The sequence below is a fragment of the Carassius auratus genome, chromosome 41 (genome assembly GCF_003368295.1).
Source record: "Carassius auratus strain Wakin chromosome 41, ASM336829v1, whole genome shotgun sequence".
In the NCBI taxonomy this organism is placed as follows: Eukaryota; Metazoa; Chordata; class Actinopteri; order Cypriniformes; family Cyprinidae; genus Carassius; species Carassius auratus.
In genome coordinates, this window is record NC_039283.1 from 22164444 (window position 1) to 22182597 (window position 18154).

Here is an 18154-nt window from a genome sequence, read left to right on the forward strand (position 1 = left end):
GATGTGATGCTAAAGTGAGCAAATTGGCAATATTAAATATAAATTAAGAAAATATGAAGTATAACCCAATTAAAAAGAACTCACTTAAGTTGTTTCCCTTAATATAAAGGTGAAGTCTGTAATTTATATATTACTCAACAGAATTGAAAAAAATAAATAAATAGTGACTGTTTTCCACTTTTATGGGCCGTTCACACAGGACACATTTCAATTTGCACTGTTTTTGTTTGTATTTATGTATGGCCAAACTATAAACTGAAAAAAATGTGGTGTAGAATTGGCTTAAATCAGAAATTGCTAGTACATTTTTACAAATAATTCTAAATAAACCACAAGCAACACATTTAAATAAAAATTAAATTTTAGTAGGAAGTAGAAAGACTAAAAAAAAAAAAAATTATATACTTGAGTTATTAAAATGTAAAACAATCTAAATAAAACATTTAAAGGGGTCATATGATGTAAAGTTGCAAAGACTAAAGCTGCAAAGACTAAAGTCTCAAACCCAAAGAGATATTCTTTATAGAAGTTAAGAGTCAACCACACCCCCGTTAAATTACTTGTTTTAACACACCCCCACGTCTACAACACGATGTGGGAAGATTTGCATAATGGCGCCCAAATGTCCACGGAAAGAAAGAAGGCGTAACTTTGATTCTCGCTGATGCCATTGGTACCATGTTGTGGAGACGTCGTTTCATTGTGAAAGCGAAACTACTTTGTTTGGTCTTCCAAAAGAGGACACAACTAGAAATCAGTGGTTTAGTTGTATTAAGAACACTGTTCTGGAACAGTTCATCCCAAATATTCAATGTGCAGCACATTTAATGGAGGACTGTTTCCTGATCCAGGGAGAGAAGACTATAATGTCGGCTGATCTGACTCACAGATGTAAGTACGTTTAAATATGTAAAGGCCACTGATGATTCAAACACGAGTTTTGAGCAATGTAGAGTAAAGCTTGTTGTTTGTCGTTTCTCCAATCACAAATGCAGACATGGTTTTGTTTATGAGGCGCGATGCAACACAATGCGTAAAAAACACAGTATAAGTCATTATATCAGTAAATTATGTCCCCACTGGATTTAACAAATGGCTCGTTTGTAATGGGTATTATTGGTTTTGTCTTGTGGCACCAGTGTTCTAACACGCATCACAATATGTTAAGGGGTGTTACATTTCCATCACATGCTTGAGGTATTCAGCCAATCACAACCCACTGGATAGCTGGTCAATCAAAGAATATTTCACTTTTCAGAATGATGAGCTTTGTAAAAATCTATGCGTTTCAGAAAGGCAGGGAATAGAGGAGCAACAATAATGTAAATTACGTAGAAAATAATGTTTTTTTTTTTTAAACCTTAAACTATATAAACACATTGCATTACACCAAATACACAACATAATGTTCTTTTTAGCAACGTCAAATGACCCCTTTAAAGGCAAGTGTGAACAAACATACACAACAATGGCGGAGTACATGGTACTGTTGTTGCTTCTTCAGCAAAGTGTGGATTTACCAATATTACAACCAACAGTGGAGATGCATCATATTCATCATATAATTCTTCTCTACAGGTAATGTTTACCAATAAGGTGGCAGCGCCAACTACTGGCCTGGCATATGCAATACAGTGTTTTTGGACGTTTTTCAACGGACATGTGTAAACACGAATTGTTTTGAAAACGTTGTCAAGTTTACGTTTAACTTTTTTAAAGACACAAGGGAAAACCTTTTCCGATTTTTGACTACATCGTTGTGATGTAAACGTAGGCTTAGTTACACTGTTTAACGCTAGAATGTGTTTCTGTCTGAACTGCCCTTCACACGCCTTCCACCGACATTGGAGTCTGAAGTTGACATGTCAGGATGCTCGATTAAAGAGTATTGAGAAAAGCACCACAAAGCCACAGTGTCACACTCTTCAGGAAGTCACCAACAAATGACTTACAGTCAGAGAAACTATTTTAATATTGAAAAAATTACAAACTTCACCTTTAAGGAATAGTTCACAATTTGTTAAATTGTTAAAAACTATTTTTAATACCAATCATTCTTTATTAAAACACTTGAGTGTTGATATTCCATGAGGAAGTTTACGCTTGAATGGAGAGCATCATCCACTAGGAATGGTCATATTCCTTAAGCGACTTGTTAAGCGCACTGCGATGACGAGACGATGTGCACAATCTGAAGGGGCATTCACACATACAGCCATTTCATCACACGATGAGATGAGCTGTGAATAAAAATAAGCTTGTTTGACAATCAGTTTTCTTGACGATACAAATGAGCATTCTGCAGAAGAAAGAAATTGAATATAAATCGCAGCAGCACTCATGAAGTAAATGAACGATTATCAATGAACGAATGAACTTTAAATGCTCATGATTTCTTACAATATTTTCCATGCATCATTTTTTTGAGCCGAGAAATCATAGAGAACATTAACTTCACCGTTCTGTTTACAGTATCTTACCAGAGATGGATCACGCTATCACATCAAATGTCTTCACTCCTTCTGGTAGTCACAGTATCATATTGACTTGCATAAAGTTAAACGTTGCTCAACATTTCAATGCAACAAATCCCTGTATGTGTGAACGCCCCTGGAATGGCTTCAAATCATTTGCTCCACATGAATCTCACATTGTAAAAGGACACCTAACTTTTTGTTTTTGTTTTCTTTTAAATACAAAATCAGCACTCTCAGAGTGAGATGTAGATAATATATAATTCTCCACTCGAACGGTGAAGAATATGACGTTTTCCTGTAAATCTGTGCACAGCTTTGAGCTGCTGTGTCAGTACCACACCCCAAACTGTGCTTGAAAGTTGCTTCGAAGAGACAAGTAATATAACAACAAAAAAGTGACAGTCCTGACAGCATCAAACCATTGTGCAAACCGTATTGAGATTGGGATCGAAGCGGACGACCTTTCCCTCGATGGATTTAGAATTGGTGTTGTACATGGGATTTTCGAATGTAGCCTGTCCGTTATTGTTTTCATGCACAGAGCAGCCGCTGTACTCCGCTTTATCAGACTTCCTGCGATCAAATGAGAAGAAATAGAGCATCAGGAATCAGATTGTCTAATCTTTTTCCATCAGTAATTTCTCTGCTGAAATTGCACCCACCTCTGTTTGTAGAGATAAAACCCGAAGCCTGCAAATATCAGGGCAAAGAAAGGCACAAGAATTGCGATGGCCACAGAGCTGCTGTTGGTTCTGGGTGGAATCTCCGGGCTCCTGGTTGGCTCTATTATGTTCAGACCTGAATGATGCATGATGGGAAATAATCATTTCTAATAGAGCTACATCAATCTAGGAGATAGGACTGAAAAAACAAAACAAAAACAGCTCATGTCAAGTGTCAAAGTAGGATAAATGTTCAAATAAAACAGGAGTACAAAGAGATCTGATTAATCTAAAGATACATGCAAGTGTGATTTATGTTATTACATAAATGAGTTATGCAAGATATTATTATGAAAGAGATATGAAAGATCTGCTCTTGCTATAATAAGATTTTGCAATTCTTTAGTTATTTAATAGTATAATCTGGTGCCATACACTGCATACATGATATTGTATTATGATGTTATGTTTTGTTTTATGTTATATGTTCTGTTGTTTTATAATACTGTGTTATATTATATAACTGTGACCAAATAAGGAATAATAAGTTGCAAAAAACTAATTACAATACATTCAGGATTTTATATTCAATTAGAGAACAATCAATAACTACTTGTTTTTCCCCTGAAATGTTGTTAATCTTCACCACACAAAATTTGAAGAAATATTAGCTGTAGGTTTACCACTGATCCACTAATATTTTTTTCCAATAAAATTTCTAAGGTATTTTAACAAAACCCTTTATTTTGTGACACAGTGATCAAAATGAGAGAACAGTAACCACATGAATACAACAAAAATTTTGGAGGGTTACAGCTGTCAGAAATTAGTAGGAATTCTAAAGGCGCCTGTTTTGAGTGACTTTAGCACATCTGCAGTCGCAGGACAGCTCTAGTTTCTCACACTGCACAGACCCAAATAAATGAAACTTTCTCCCATCACTAAAGTGAACATTGGACCAGTTCTCCTCTCTCTACATAACACGCTCCTCTGCAAGGATAGCCTAACATTTTCGACTTCTCTTTAACAAGACGAGACAGATCTATACCCTGTTCAGCACTGAACTGGCGAGCAATTCCAGCTGCAGTGCTGAACCGATTCCCCATTGAGAGTCTCTATATTGTCCTGTCATCTCTTTCTTCTTATGTGTATGTCCACCCTTTTTGGTGGACTTGAAATAGTGTCATTGTAAAGCTGCAATTTTCTAGAAATCAGAATGACTACCTTTTCTTAGAGTGGCTGAAAGGGTCATCGCTTTAGCCTTAGAGCAGCCCACCATTGGAAATTTTAGGAATGCTGCCAGTTAAATAGTGTTTGTCTTATAATTAAGGAAATTAGCACCAGGTGCCATTGCTTCTTTGGCTGAACATAAAATCATAACTTATGATTCAATAGGACATTTCTTAAATGTAGCATACCTTGTCTCTGTAGTCCAAACGGGCCGTAGTCTCTACTTTGTATGAAGCCTTGAAATAAGTATGTGTTTCCTTCATGGTCAGCAGAGACCTCGAGGAGAAGAACAACACAGAGATGAACATGTTCTCTCAAATTCTGAAAAGAGCAGATGTTCTGTGCAGTATAACAGGAAATTGCTCTCTACTGCTTTCTGAATACATGTTTTCTTTTATTGAAAAGTTTAAAAATAGCTAGAGATGTGTTTTGTGAATGAGTACAGTCTATGTTCTTTTTCATAATTTTAATCATACAGTATATTCAACCCATGGTACAAAATGTTATTGTTTTCTTTAGTAATAAGAACAAAAATGGGCGGAGGGGTAGCAAAACCATGAGCCACGCAGCTTGTTGTTAGTTAGAAACTCTAAATCCCATTCTAGTCCACTTACAAAGCCGTCCATGATCAAGGTGTCCTCAGTGATCTTGCTGTACGTGCTCTTCACCAGAGCTCTCATGTGATCCAGCCGCAGCGTCAGACGAGCGTCTCGACTCTTGTAAACACCTGCGTTCAGATCACAAAACATTAAACATCTTGTGTTGCTTTTACTTGCATGCAGTGGCCACTTCATTGAGTACACCGGCTCATTAATGCAACTGTACTTGGTTTAAAATTTACAATAACAAAATTCTACTTGTAAGTGGTCACAGGTGTGTACACATTGGCTACTTTAAAACAGATTTGAAATGAAGCTCATCTAATTAGAAGTCTGAACTGTCCGCTTTATAATTTTAGTTTATTAGTTTTGTCTTTATCTTTCAGCTCAAGTGTTTCATAACATGAAGATTTTGCATTTATGTCATTCATTTGTTATGAATAATTGATATTCTGGATTGTGTCCAGGTTCCAAAAAAAAAAAAGAGAAAAATTAAATTAGATGATTTATACATTTTTAATTCACCAAATCATCCAAAACAGCCATTACCAAATGGTTATTAAATATATATATAAACTACTTTTTTATGCATTAGATTTATGTTTTTTTTAAAGAAATCAATATTTTTATTCAGCAAGGATGCATAAAATTGATCAAACTGAAGTGACAGTTAAAGCATTTATAACGTTACAGTAGATTTATATATCAAATGGGTTCTGTTCTTTAAAAAAAATGCTTATTTATTGCTTATTTTATGTCTTGGTGAGCATAAGAGACTTTCAAAAACATAAAAAATTCTTACCACCCTAGTGAAAAATAAATACTAAAATGTTTTGCAAATATATTTATTTATGCTTAGTATACTACAAATACATTTACCTATTTATGTACTTAAAAATACCCTGCAATTGTACGTTTGGTATAATAATCTGGTATACTTAAAGTCTGCTAAATTGGAACAACTAATTTTTTACTTGATGCAGTGCTGACGTCCAACTAAAGAACTTATATTCTGAAGTATATTTAATTGTGCTAAAGTGAAACTACAAGTATAGGTAAATCTGAAATATCCTGCATTTAAAGACTGATATTATTCAAATGTCATACAGTGACATTAAAACACATTTTAGGCTTAATATTAAGAAATAGTAGGCGTAGAAATAGAAGTAGTTCCTTAAATAAAGTTGAAATAAATTTTTTTATATCAGTAAATCTCAAACAATATGTCTGGAAATATGTTAATAGATTTTAACTAAACTTATTATGAAATAAATGTGTAAAATAACACATAGCATAACATGTTTTAAATATGTTACTTTTTTACTACGACAAACCCAATTTTTTAAACAGCGGTCAGTTCGATGATGGTGTACTTAAAAAAGATTTGGTTATACTGCTCTTTTTAATGCATATTTACTCTTCCATAAACTTGTGAATATTGTGGCTCTTGCTGTCTTTAAAGGGGTCATCGGATGCCAATTTTCCACAAGTTGGTATGATTCTTCAGGGCCTTCATGAAATGTCTGTAACATACTTTGGTTAAAATTCCTCAATGGAAACCGTTCAGATCGTCCGGTGTATGTCTATTTAAATGATAATGGACTATTGGCTCACACAGCCCCTCTCTTCTGTGGAGCATGTCGACACAAGACGCATGAATTCCTGCCTTCCTTGAATTTCATCCAATATCCCCTTTAAGAGAAACTGAGCACTAAAGGCACATCTTGTATAAACAGTAACTGACATTCAACTCCTGACATGAGCTGTTCTGTCTAACAGGTGAGCTTACACAAAGCAGAGGTTTGCTTACAGCAGGTTTCTGCACTGCTAGAAGTGTTCATGTCATGAGCTGTACTGTGCATTATGACTTCTTACCTGACAACAGCAGTTCTGAGTGCCTGTTAGTTAAAGTCGCATTGACTTTCCCCGTAGTCGCATTTAAGCTAGTGATTGTCAAAATCATAGGCTGCTTCACTCCTTTATACTCAAACGAGCCTTTCCACACATACGTGGGCGCAAACACGTCATCAGGAACTGCAACGAGAAGATTTAATGTGGCAGAAGAGGTTAAGAAGCCATTTACACTGCGTTAGGTGCAATTAACACCTCCAACTATTTTCAGAGGATCTCACTCTGAATGACCCCAGAGATCATTCTTTACTTTATCAGTCACATCGACAACGTTAATAAAGCAATACGCTGTACTAGAGACTCTAAAACTGATCCAAGCTGTAAAACTTGCTATATAAAGTTGTTATATTTCTTGCCTACAGTTAAATAATGAACTATCTAATATCAGAATTAACAACAACAACAACAATATATGTGGATTTATAAATATATAATCAGATTTGTGTAATCATTTCTTGTTTAGCATAATAAATATTTTTGAAATTATTAAATGTTATTAAATACATTTTCTCTGTAGTGCAAATGGCAATAGTCTCTACCTTGCATAAAAACATCTGTTATGAAAAATTAACTTTTATAAATAACTTTTTTTTTTTTTTATAAACTTTTAATTCACTGGATGATTGCCAGCCAGTTATTATACATACACTCTAAAGAATGCTGGGTTTTTGTTGGGACCCAAGTTTGGGTCAAATATGGACTAACCCAGCTGTTGGATTAAATTATTAAATTTCATTTTTTTACTCAAAAGTTGGGTTAGTCCATATTTAACCCAACCCAATTGGGTTGAAACAACTAGTGTAAAATACCATGATCATAACATAAAATCACTCATACTGTGATCTAGTAAATATGTATTTATTTATCATCATACAACTGAATTAAATACATACATCATTTTTGCTGACTTCCCAGTAAAAATAACTATTGTGATACATTTACCATGATATAAATTCACTCATACTGTGATCTGATACATATTTATTAATGATTACATATTTTTATTATTGTTGCCATTTCAGTTTTATGAAAAGCAGTCAGCCACCTGTGAATTTGTCAGGCGCTATGCATCATTCATCAGATATAAAATTCATATAGAACTGAACTGATGTTTGTAATCACCATCCAATCTTAATTTTATAAAAATAAATGAATGATATTGCAAGTGTTTTTCTATCTGTCTTTTCGCCAAATGCACATCATTTACTCTCAATCCACTTTTTCTGAACCTGTATGAAAGAAGATATTTTGAAGAACGCTGTTGACGGTTGGTAGCCACTGACTTTCACAGTATTTCTTTCTCAATACTATGGAAGTCAATGGCTACCATCAACTGTTTGGCTACACACATTCTTCAAAATGTCTTCTTTTGTGCTCAACAACTGAAGGAAATTCATACAGGTTTAAAACAACCGATTTAAATGAAGGTTGAAATTACAACAGAAATTTTGAGTGAACTATCCCTTTAATACACAATAATGGAAATAGGCATGTCCAAGCAGTGATTATTATTAATTTTACATTATTTTTGCAGCATTGTGAGACTCACCGTTGACTTTGGGACTCAGTGTTCCTTGAACAGGTGTTACGACTTTTTCAGTTGTTTTTGAGCCAGCTGAAAAGAAAAATGCATATCACTGCGACAACGAGTCACTGCATCTGAAATGGGTTTAAGAAAATCATTTCACACATGACTTTCCACATCATGCAAAGGAAACGGCATCAGTCGGTTTCTGCATCCACGAGACACACGGAGGAAAAGTCGCAGGCCACAAAGTTCAGGCGGAAAACACACATCTGAATTCTGCACTGTGTGCTGTACTGATGGTGTGTTGCATGCTTACCTCTACAAACGGGCACTTTCCCAGTCCAGGATCCATCCGGCCGGCACGCGCGGTGCTCCGAGCCCCCAGTGAGAATGAAACCAGGCTGGCAGGAATAGAGCAGCGTGTAGCCAAAGGAGGGCAGGTCCATGCCCAGCACGTTGGCATGCGCAGGGGTCTTTGGTTGTTTACAGGAGTGGGCTGCATTAGGAGATATGCCAAGCAGTAAGCTCTAATGTTCTGATGCATGGGGAAATCTCAGAAAAAAAACATACCCATTTTATTTCTCATCCCAAAAAATAAAATAAAATAAAATATACTATAGCAAGTATCGTCATACAGTTTTTGTTTTGCTATTATTCATTTAATTTTAAACAGTCGGAATATTTTAATATATTTTAAAACATTATTATATACTATATAATAATGTAATATGTAACAATATTTAGAATAATTAATAAAAAAAATAGAATTAAAAAATGTGTATACTAATACTAATTATACCTTTTTTTTTTACACAGAGTAACACTTACTAGAGCTTGTCCATTCACGTGATTTACTGCACGTCTGGTAAAGCAATATTTTTCATTTTCACACGGAATGACATGAATATGGAAAAGGAAAACTCCTGGAGGGTAAAAATCAAAGTTGTACCATGACATGAAAAATGGATGACTTGCCAAGAAAACAAGAAAACAAAATAACATGACATCTGGAAAAAGATGAAGTACAATGCACACACACACACACACACAAAATGTTGTGGGGGACTCACGGATGCATTCTGGTTGAGTGCCACTCCAGGTCAAATCTTGCTGGCACGTCCGTGTGGTGGAGCCCAGTAACAAGTGACCGGTCTGACAGTGGAACTTCACTGTACTGCCCACCTGAGGCACAGAGATAAGCCTGTCAGAGCGCACACACACTCGAAACAAACACACACCTCCCCTCTCACACTCAAACACACTGCTGGCCAAAATATATTTGATATCAGGACTGTTCAGGATTCAGGATTTAAGAATCATCTCATGTTGATGACGATGTGATGAGTTTGAACTGAACTACAGTAAAGGTAAAGTCCATAAGAAAAGGAGGAAGTAGGCATATAATTCCAGATATAATGGCTACAAAATATTAACATTTTTTATTCAAATCAGCTGAAAAAAAAAGTCAGAACCATTCATAAATCTGGGATCGGTAAGATATTTATCTATTATACTTATATGTATAACAAAGACTTTTAACTTCAACAAGGCTGCATTTAGCGATCAGAAATACAGTAAAATAGCAACATTGTGAAACATTATTACCATTTAAAATATTTGAAAAAATATGTTTAAATGTTATCTATTCCCGTGATGCAAAGCTAAATCAGTGTCACATGATCCTTCAGAAATCATTCTAATATTTTTATGAAAAATGTGTTATACATTATTTCAGGATTATTTGTTAAACAGAAATCTATTTGAAATAAAAATATTTTGTAGCATTATACAAATGACTAACTTTTATTTAATTTATTGCATCCTTGTGGAATGAACCAAAATGTTTTTAATGAGAGTGCATATAATATAATATGATATACTATATAATATAATAGAATATCATAGAATATAAAAATCTAATTTAATAATTGTCTTGAATATATTTACATACAAACAAATCAATATCGAACTAAAAGTATTAATAAAATAAATTAAAAACACTGTCAACAAAAAAATCAACTAATACTAATCTCAAGTGTATATTTTTAAGCACATTCTGCATCTGTTTAGAAGCTCAATTAAATAAAAATTAAAAAAGCATTCTCTCATTTCATGAGAGCCGCACACACTCCTCTCATTTACTATACCTGAGGACCCGTATATACTTTAGTCTTACTTATTTCTGTTTTTTTCACTTATTATTTGTTTGTTTTTGTGTTGCGAGGGAAACCGGCCTTCATGTGAAGGAAGTCCTGTATAAACAGAAGAGATCATTCTCAGCGTTCAAGCCGAACATGCAAATGTTGAGGAGGGGAAGCGGAGTCTGTGAGTCCTGCTGAGATGAAAGACTCACAACTCTGGAACATTAGATTTCATTCCACCACACACTTCTGAAGGAATCGGTGACGACAGCAGCCCGTCTGACACAAACAAGACGCGGAGAGCCCTGTGTTCACACAGAGCCAGCCGAGAGGACCGGCTTTTATTTGGCCTTCAAAGAGCTCATTCCTCAAGGCGTGAGTGATCCAAAGCAAACTCAACAGACAAACGCTTTTCATACTAGACCTGTCGACCACAGATGCTGGCGCTAACGGCCGTCTTTTGAGATCATTGCCATTGGCAGTGCATAACTGACGGCTCCAAAATCTATTTGACAGTTTTGCCAATGGATAATGCATACTTGTTGTTGTCATTCATACTTTAAATTAAATTAAATTAAATTAAATTAAATTAAATTAAATTAAATTAAAAAATTAAATAAAATAAAATAAAATGTATACTTTTTTTGTGGTTAAAGAAAATAATATATATGTTTTTTTTTTTTTTTTTTTTTTAACATTCGAATTTAACATTCGTGCCAATAAGTATAGTGTTTCAGACTGACCAATTCTACCGCCGATCCTATGTTATGGTGGGCAAAGTTGGCAATGGATGTCAGGTTAAATGCCCAATTCATTTTTCATTTCTCTTGCCCCTCTGAGGAGGAAACAGTGGAGTCTGAAGAGCCATTAAAGCAGAGGCGTTCGGGCAGATATAGTGAGTGTTTGAAGAGTAAAATCTCCCCAGACATTTAGCGCCGAAGGCGAAAGACAGTCGCACATCCTGAAACTGCCAAGGGTGCTTCAAACAGCATTTGACTGAATCAACTTGACAATAAATCAATTGTGCTTATAAAGACAGGGCAGTCCAGAAAGATGGAAATACCTCACTAGAGACCCCAGTTGACACGTACTCAAATGAAGGGTCTTTCTGATGTGGCATTAACGCCTTCAAATCATAATGTCATTGGGGGAGCAAATCTCCTTTTGTCTCAGCAATGACAGAAAATATGATTTTCAATTCTTCATAAGCACATTGTGCCATTTGAAAAGGCCGTTTTTGCACTTGAAGATAAAAGTGGGCTACAACTGACAGAAATGGGCCTTTTGAATTCTCATCATGATGGCTTTGGTACGAGAGTTCTAGACAATCTGAGAGCATCACTCGCAGCTCAATTCCTCCTCACCTTAAAGCCCAGACTGCTGTTCAGAGAGCCGTACTCCGGAGTGCCAGGATTTTCGCACGTCGTCCGAGTCGGTTCTGCGGTATAAAACAGAACGACACATTGTTATCTTTATAATTGGATTAGGAAAAGCAGATGCAGTCGTTGATGTAATGGCAGTGACCTGTAGTAGCGGGTCATAATGTTCACAATTTCATCGTAGATCAAAGCTGGAGGGGATATTAGGGTCATTACTGGTTTAGCAGTGTGCCCTGATGAGGTTCTAATATTCTTTTGAGAACAGAACAGAAGATGGTGTACCTATGCAGCGAGGCTGTGTGCCGCTCCACGTGCCGTCTGCTTGACAGGTGCGTGTCGAGGAGCCCACCAGCACGTAGGGGGCGCTGCAGCTGTACGTGACCTCGGCTTTGAAGATGAAGCTCTGACCTTCTCGTCTGACGTGCGGAGGTGACCCGGGGTCACCGCAGAACTTGGCTGTAAAAGTTGTTCACGTGAAATTTGCCATTAGAAACCTATTTGATTTACAAACATCCACTTTTCTGAATGAGATATGTTTTTAATTAGAGAAAAGGTTAATTTTATTATCTGTTAACGAATTGAAATGTTTTAGTTTTCTCTATACCAGGCTTATTATTGCTGACTTTAAAACACATTTTATTTAAATAAAATAAAATAAAATACATTTATGGTATATAAAATAAAACAATAAAATAAAATAAAAATTACATTTAATGAAAATATTAGATTAAAAATGTAAACTAAATGAAAATAAGAAATGTTGAGTTGGCAACTAACTAAAATAAGTTTGTTCTAGTTGTCTCAACTATTATTGTTAACCTAAACTAAAAACATTTTTGTAAAATAAAATAAAATAAAATAAAATAAAATAAAATAAAATAAAATAAAATAAAATAAAATAAAATAAAATAAAAAAGTATTGTGAAAAAAAAATCTTGCAAAATATTATATATATATATATATATATATTTTTTTTTTCATAACAATTTTGTGTGATCATAATAAAATAAAAATGCCTATGCTAGTTTTGTAGTTGTAAAAAAGAAAAATAAAGTAAAATAAAATGAAATAAAATAATAAAACATTTATAAAATGAATTAAATAAATTAAAAATTTTAGCAACACTTGTGGCAGGAAAAGGTTAATTTTTTTTATTTTAATAAGCCATTTTTTATTAAATGCATCTAACAAGCATTTGATAACCAGGATTCTGTTTCTGATTATTTGTTCTCACAAAATGTTTTGCTTCTGAAACCCTCAAGCCTGATCCCATCACAGCCCCTGTCAAGGAGAATCCGGTCTGATCGCCCTGTTTTCTGAATGATTTATCTGCGAGTAACCCGTCGTGACCCTCAAAACAAACTCCTGAGCAGGAGACATATACTGCTTAAAAATACATGCTGGTTCAAATTCAGCACACAGTCAATTATTAACCAGGCAGGTCTTCAGTTCTGGAGGAAATCTCTGTGTCGGATTTTGAGCTCAAAAGCATTTTCTTGTACATACACACCCATGCACTTTTATTATTCAGCTGCAATACGCTGCAAATCGAATGTAAGCAGCTAGACAGTGATTGGCAGACTTCAGAAAGAACAGAAAACAGCTTTGAGAGCGCATTACACTGACTATTTCCACAGTTGATATGTCATAATTTCAGCAGGGCAAAGGTGTTAACATACTGTATAAATTGCAGCAAAGCTCTGCAGGCTACATGGTATTTAAAGATCACAAATCGAAAGGCGAATTTTGGTGCCCCATGAGTGCAGAGGTTGGCTCACCTGAATGTAAATCGGAGTAATTATCACTCTTTAAAAATGAAGCCGAAGGCCAAAGTGGGCACGGCGGCTGACACGCTCTGTGATGAATAATTCACAGGGTGGGATGAGAAAGCCTGAGCCCACCGGCTCTAAATGTGTGACCACATGGACTCTGTCCAGAACAATGCTTAATCAAATGCAGCAGATTGCATTGCACAGCATCTGTACAGCAACGTTTAATACACATCAACTCCGACGGACGTCAGCCGCCGGTGCGGTTAAACGGGTCTAAAGCAGTTTTAAACGGCAGATCAGTCAGTCTGTGTCCGCAGGGATCTGGCTTTCTTGGCAGTGCTTTGATACATAAAGTCTCTGCAGCCTGCTGTGATAAAACAAGATCACCCTGCTGCATTTTCCACAAGATACCTGAAGGAGAACTGTCAAGGTATCTGCCCTTCAAAAGCGTTATTCACATCCATATACGTGATTTTGATCATTAATACTCACTTAGTTCCAAATACAGTGAGTTTTTGGACAGTACTCTTAGACTTGCATGCATTGCATTATTGAGAATGTTTTTTTTTTTTTAATTGAAATTAAATATAAATGAAATTAAATAATAAATCTAAGTACAACAAACACACAAACAAATCAATAAATAACACTCAACTCAACATTATTTCTAAATCACTTTAAAAAAAAACAGAGCAGACCACAGTGCTGTACAAAATGAACATAAAAAAAATAAATAAAAACTTGTTCCAGTACTGAGAATCTTTTGTGTTTGTAATAAAATAAAGCAAACTGAAAAAAATTACAAAATAAATAAGTGTCAAAATGAAACAAAATATAATTTTAGCAGTCAGTACTGAGAATGTTTTGTGTTCATTCAATTTGTTATATTGTTATAAAATAATATAAAAAGGAAAATAAATTAAATTAAAATAATAATTTTATAATAATGATGTAAAAAATAGCAACATTTGAGCTAGTACTGAGAAATGTAATAAAAAAAAAATAAATAAAAAAAATAAATAATTAATAAATAAATTAATTAATTAAAATAAAAATCTTTGAGCAACACCAATACTGAGAAAATGCAATTCAGCTGCCGATCTGTCATTATGGGGGGCAAAGTTGGCATTGGATGTCATACATAATAAAATATCAAAGCAAATAAGATTTATTTTAAAGAAAAATATAAACACACTTTAATGCAATTTGTATTTTGACCATTCATTTGACCATTGAATATTCTTTGCATTTAAAGTGTTACAGGCCAATGATGGATAATGATGCAAATATGCACAACACATAAACACTTACTAGCATTATATATTCCACATGCAACGGCAGGTCTCGCAGGCCAAAGATGGCACCGCGACAATAGAATCTGTGATGTTTTTACAGTGCAGGCAGCCCATTCTCTGATCTGGCTGCTGGGTTTTTTCTTTCTTTCACAGAAAAAATGATTTAAACAGCTCTAGGCTAGAGCAAGTTATGCATAATAATCAGAACTGGAGAGCCCAGTCAGGCCCCGTGTCAGAAAAAGAGTTCCTTGATGAATAATACAATGCTTTGGAGATGCAACAAACAGCACACAACAAAAAGGAAATCTGAATTTCACACCGCAGCTCGGTGCAGATGGGCAAACGTACAGTACATCGCTGCACTGGTATTTACAGTGTGCTAGCCACGTTAACCTGATTAAATATAGACATTAAGTATTCAGATGAGCAGATTCCATGATTTAATATTCAGCACTTTCCATGAATACAGTACACTTTGGGGTTAGAAAATTATTAGAGGTGCAAATACAACATTCCTTGGTTGCTGTTACATACTGTATGTGAGATAAACTATAAAATTAACCAAGCACAAGTATTCTGAGAAAACTTTTTACTTAAAGTGTATAAAAAAGGAAAAAAAAGAAATAAACTAATTTGCATATTATGTCAGTCAAAACATTAGACTCTTTTGAATACATATTTTTTTCTCTCTAATGCTGACCAACGTTACACTAATTTGATCAAAGATACAAAAAACGAATATTGTGAAATATTATAATTTTAAATGAATGTTTTCTATTTGAATATATTTTAAAATGTAATTATATAAAATAATTGCATATAATTATACATCTGTATAAAATGTAAATAAATTAATAAAAACATTGAACAAATCATTTTTCTGTCATTTAAGGAATAAGTTTATGAATACGTACAAACCAAAATTTTTTCACTAAATATAATATATAAATAAAAATAAAATACATAATATATGCATTTAAATATTTATAAATGTTAAAATAATTGTTTAATTAAAAAATAAATAAAATAAAAATAAAGACATAAATAAGGGTTTTAAATTTGTCCCAAAAAGTATAACAATAAAAATAAATATTTACTCAGATCAATTACAGTACCAACATTCTGCACCTCATTTCACATATGATTTATTGAAAACTAAGAAAATAAAAAAGTTTCAGTTCTTATTTTATACCCTATTCATTTGAAATTGCCACACAGTGTTGAGCTGAATCTACAGGATGATGCTTTAATTTCTGAGCTGCCGTTTTGCCATTAAGCAAGAGACTTGTGCTGCATGCCATTTGTTGTTTCTCTCCATTCTGAATGTAATGAAAGCATCGGTGCCATCTGAATGGCGAGAAATGTCATGAAGTCGTCAGAAAATGAAATGCTAATTACACTCTCCCCCAGCTGACTCTGTTCTTTTGAGGAGGAGATTGCTTTTCTTTATGGATCAGAGAGGATTGTTGGTTATGGATGATGAAAGCAAGCATGTTTGCTTTTATGAAAGACAGGATTGTGCAAAAAGCTCTCACAAATAAAAGCTGATAAGCATGTTGGTATCAGAGTTATTCAGCGTGTAACTTTGAGCTGGTGAAAATGCTTTAAAAAAAGAAATTTTAATCTCATTTCATACCTCATTTGCATCTGACTTGCAACAACATTCTAAATATTTTAGATTCTTGACCCTTTCCAATTCCCACTGCAAATGAGTTATACAAAAATAGGTTGACACATCTCTATCCACTGTATGTACACACCCACACACATATTAATGTTAAAGGTTAAAATAAGCAACAGAGCTGACAAAATTGATATTATCTGAGAGCTGAGACTCTGTTTCCTATCAAAAGTAACAAAGTGCAAAGCTCTCTGTGATATTCAATAGGATGCAAGCTATACAAATAATGTGAAGTGTAGGAAAACCTTGGACCTGGCAACCCTGAACTACGGATCAAATAGAAACTGTCAACGGCACTATTTTTTTGTGATTAACATTGTCTATGCATTACTATCGTGTTAACTTTGACAGTCCTATATTGAGACATTTAAAGTACTTTTATCACATGCCCTTTTTGCATGAAATTGCACGTGTGTGTGAAAATACACCAGAAATATTAACGCATGCTTGTCATTTAAAGTACTGCTTCATTTGACACACTACCATTTGGAATGCCTTACTTATCTTACTTTTTTAGGATTAACAGTAGATGAAATGGGACTGTGCATTTTCACTTTATCAGCATTTGCATCTATTTCATATGCACCATAATATCTGGACAGCTTTCTGTTCTCATTCATAATAACAAGAAAAGTTTTTGCATCAGTATGCAAAATATGTCCCTATCACCTGACAGATATCACTGAGAATAAAATGACTTTGGAGGCCAGAGATTTGGAAGGAGGGAGTATTACTGAAGTTAACAAAACTGCTGAAATCATCTAAAGCACCTCTGAATGAATATAATCAACACTGAAAACTAAAACCAAGCATTTTTAGTTTTATTTGGTGCACTATAGCAGTTTCTCACTGGACAACAGAGAATATAAGTGTGAAACTATTTTTTAATAAAGTACTCAAACAAAGATTGAACATCTAGAGTAAAAAAAGAAAATAAAAAAAGATCTATTTCAGACTCATCAAGTTGGTGCAAATTACAGCTTACATAGGAGTTAAGTATTATATGTAGCTACATATTGTTGAACTTATTATTAATTTAACCAGTGTTTAAATAATTAACAGTTTCAAATTGCATACTGTTAACAAAATCACTGTTAAAACATTTGCAGTTTGCCTACTGCCTACAAAGCATAATTACATCAAAACAGTGAATAACCGTACAAAACGAATTACGATTTTGTAATACATATGTTGAGGTCTCCCGTCTGTCAACTGATCTGCATCTTCTTAACAGAGCAAATTCACGATTTTAACAAATGAGATTTGAGCAATATGACAGAGGGGAAGATTATTGGTGATAAATGGTTTAAATGTCAACCTCTTCCTCACATTAACATTCATATGACTTCAGAAGACTTCAAATTAAACTGTGTTTTTAGTGTTTTGTTCTCTTTGAAGCTTAACAGAATAAATCAAATACCGCCTTTACTGTATGGGTAAGAGGAGCCCAGACAAGAGGAAGAAAGGTTTAAAACAGAA

The 18154-nt window shown here is 34.3% G+C and overlaps 1 protein-coding gene across 3 annotated transcripts in view; it reads right to left on the minus strand.

Moving 5' to 3' along the window:
• Nucleotides 1-1469: 1469 nt before the first annotated feature.
• LOC113059293 (CUB and sushi domain-containing protein 3-like) overlaps nucleotides 1470-18154 on the minus strand; it is a 215314-nt gene continuing 198629 nt past the window's right edge. For all 3 annotated transcript variants that reach the window (XM_026227680.1, XM_026227681.1, XM_026227679.1), the window contains exons 61-70: nucleotides 12210-12383; nucleotides 11913-11986; nucleotides 9478-9589; nucleotides 8724-8903; nucleotides 8429-8494; nucleotides 6844-7002; nucleotides 4984-5096; nucleotides 4558-4645; nucleotides 3140-3275; nucleotides 1470-3050 (exon numbers count right to left, since the gene is read on the minus strand). In XM_026227680.1, coding sequence (XP_026083465.1) covers nucleotides 2891-3050; nucleotides 3140-3275; nucleotides 4558-4645; nucleotides 4984-5096; nucleotides 6844-7002; nucleotides 8429-8494; nucleotides 8724-8903; nucleotides 9478-9589; nucleotides 11913-11986; nucleotides 12210-12383 — 1262 coding nt within the window. In that variant the 3' untranslated portion in view covers nucleotides 1470-2890. The remainder of the gene's footprint in view (nucleotides 3051-3139; nucleotides 3276-4557; nucleotides 4646-4983; nucleotides 5097-6843; nucleotides 7003-8428; nucleotides 8495-8723; nucleotides 8904-9477; nucleotides 9590-11912; nucleotides 11987-12209; nucleotides 12384-18154) is intronic.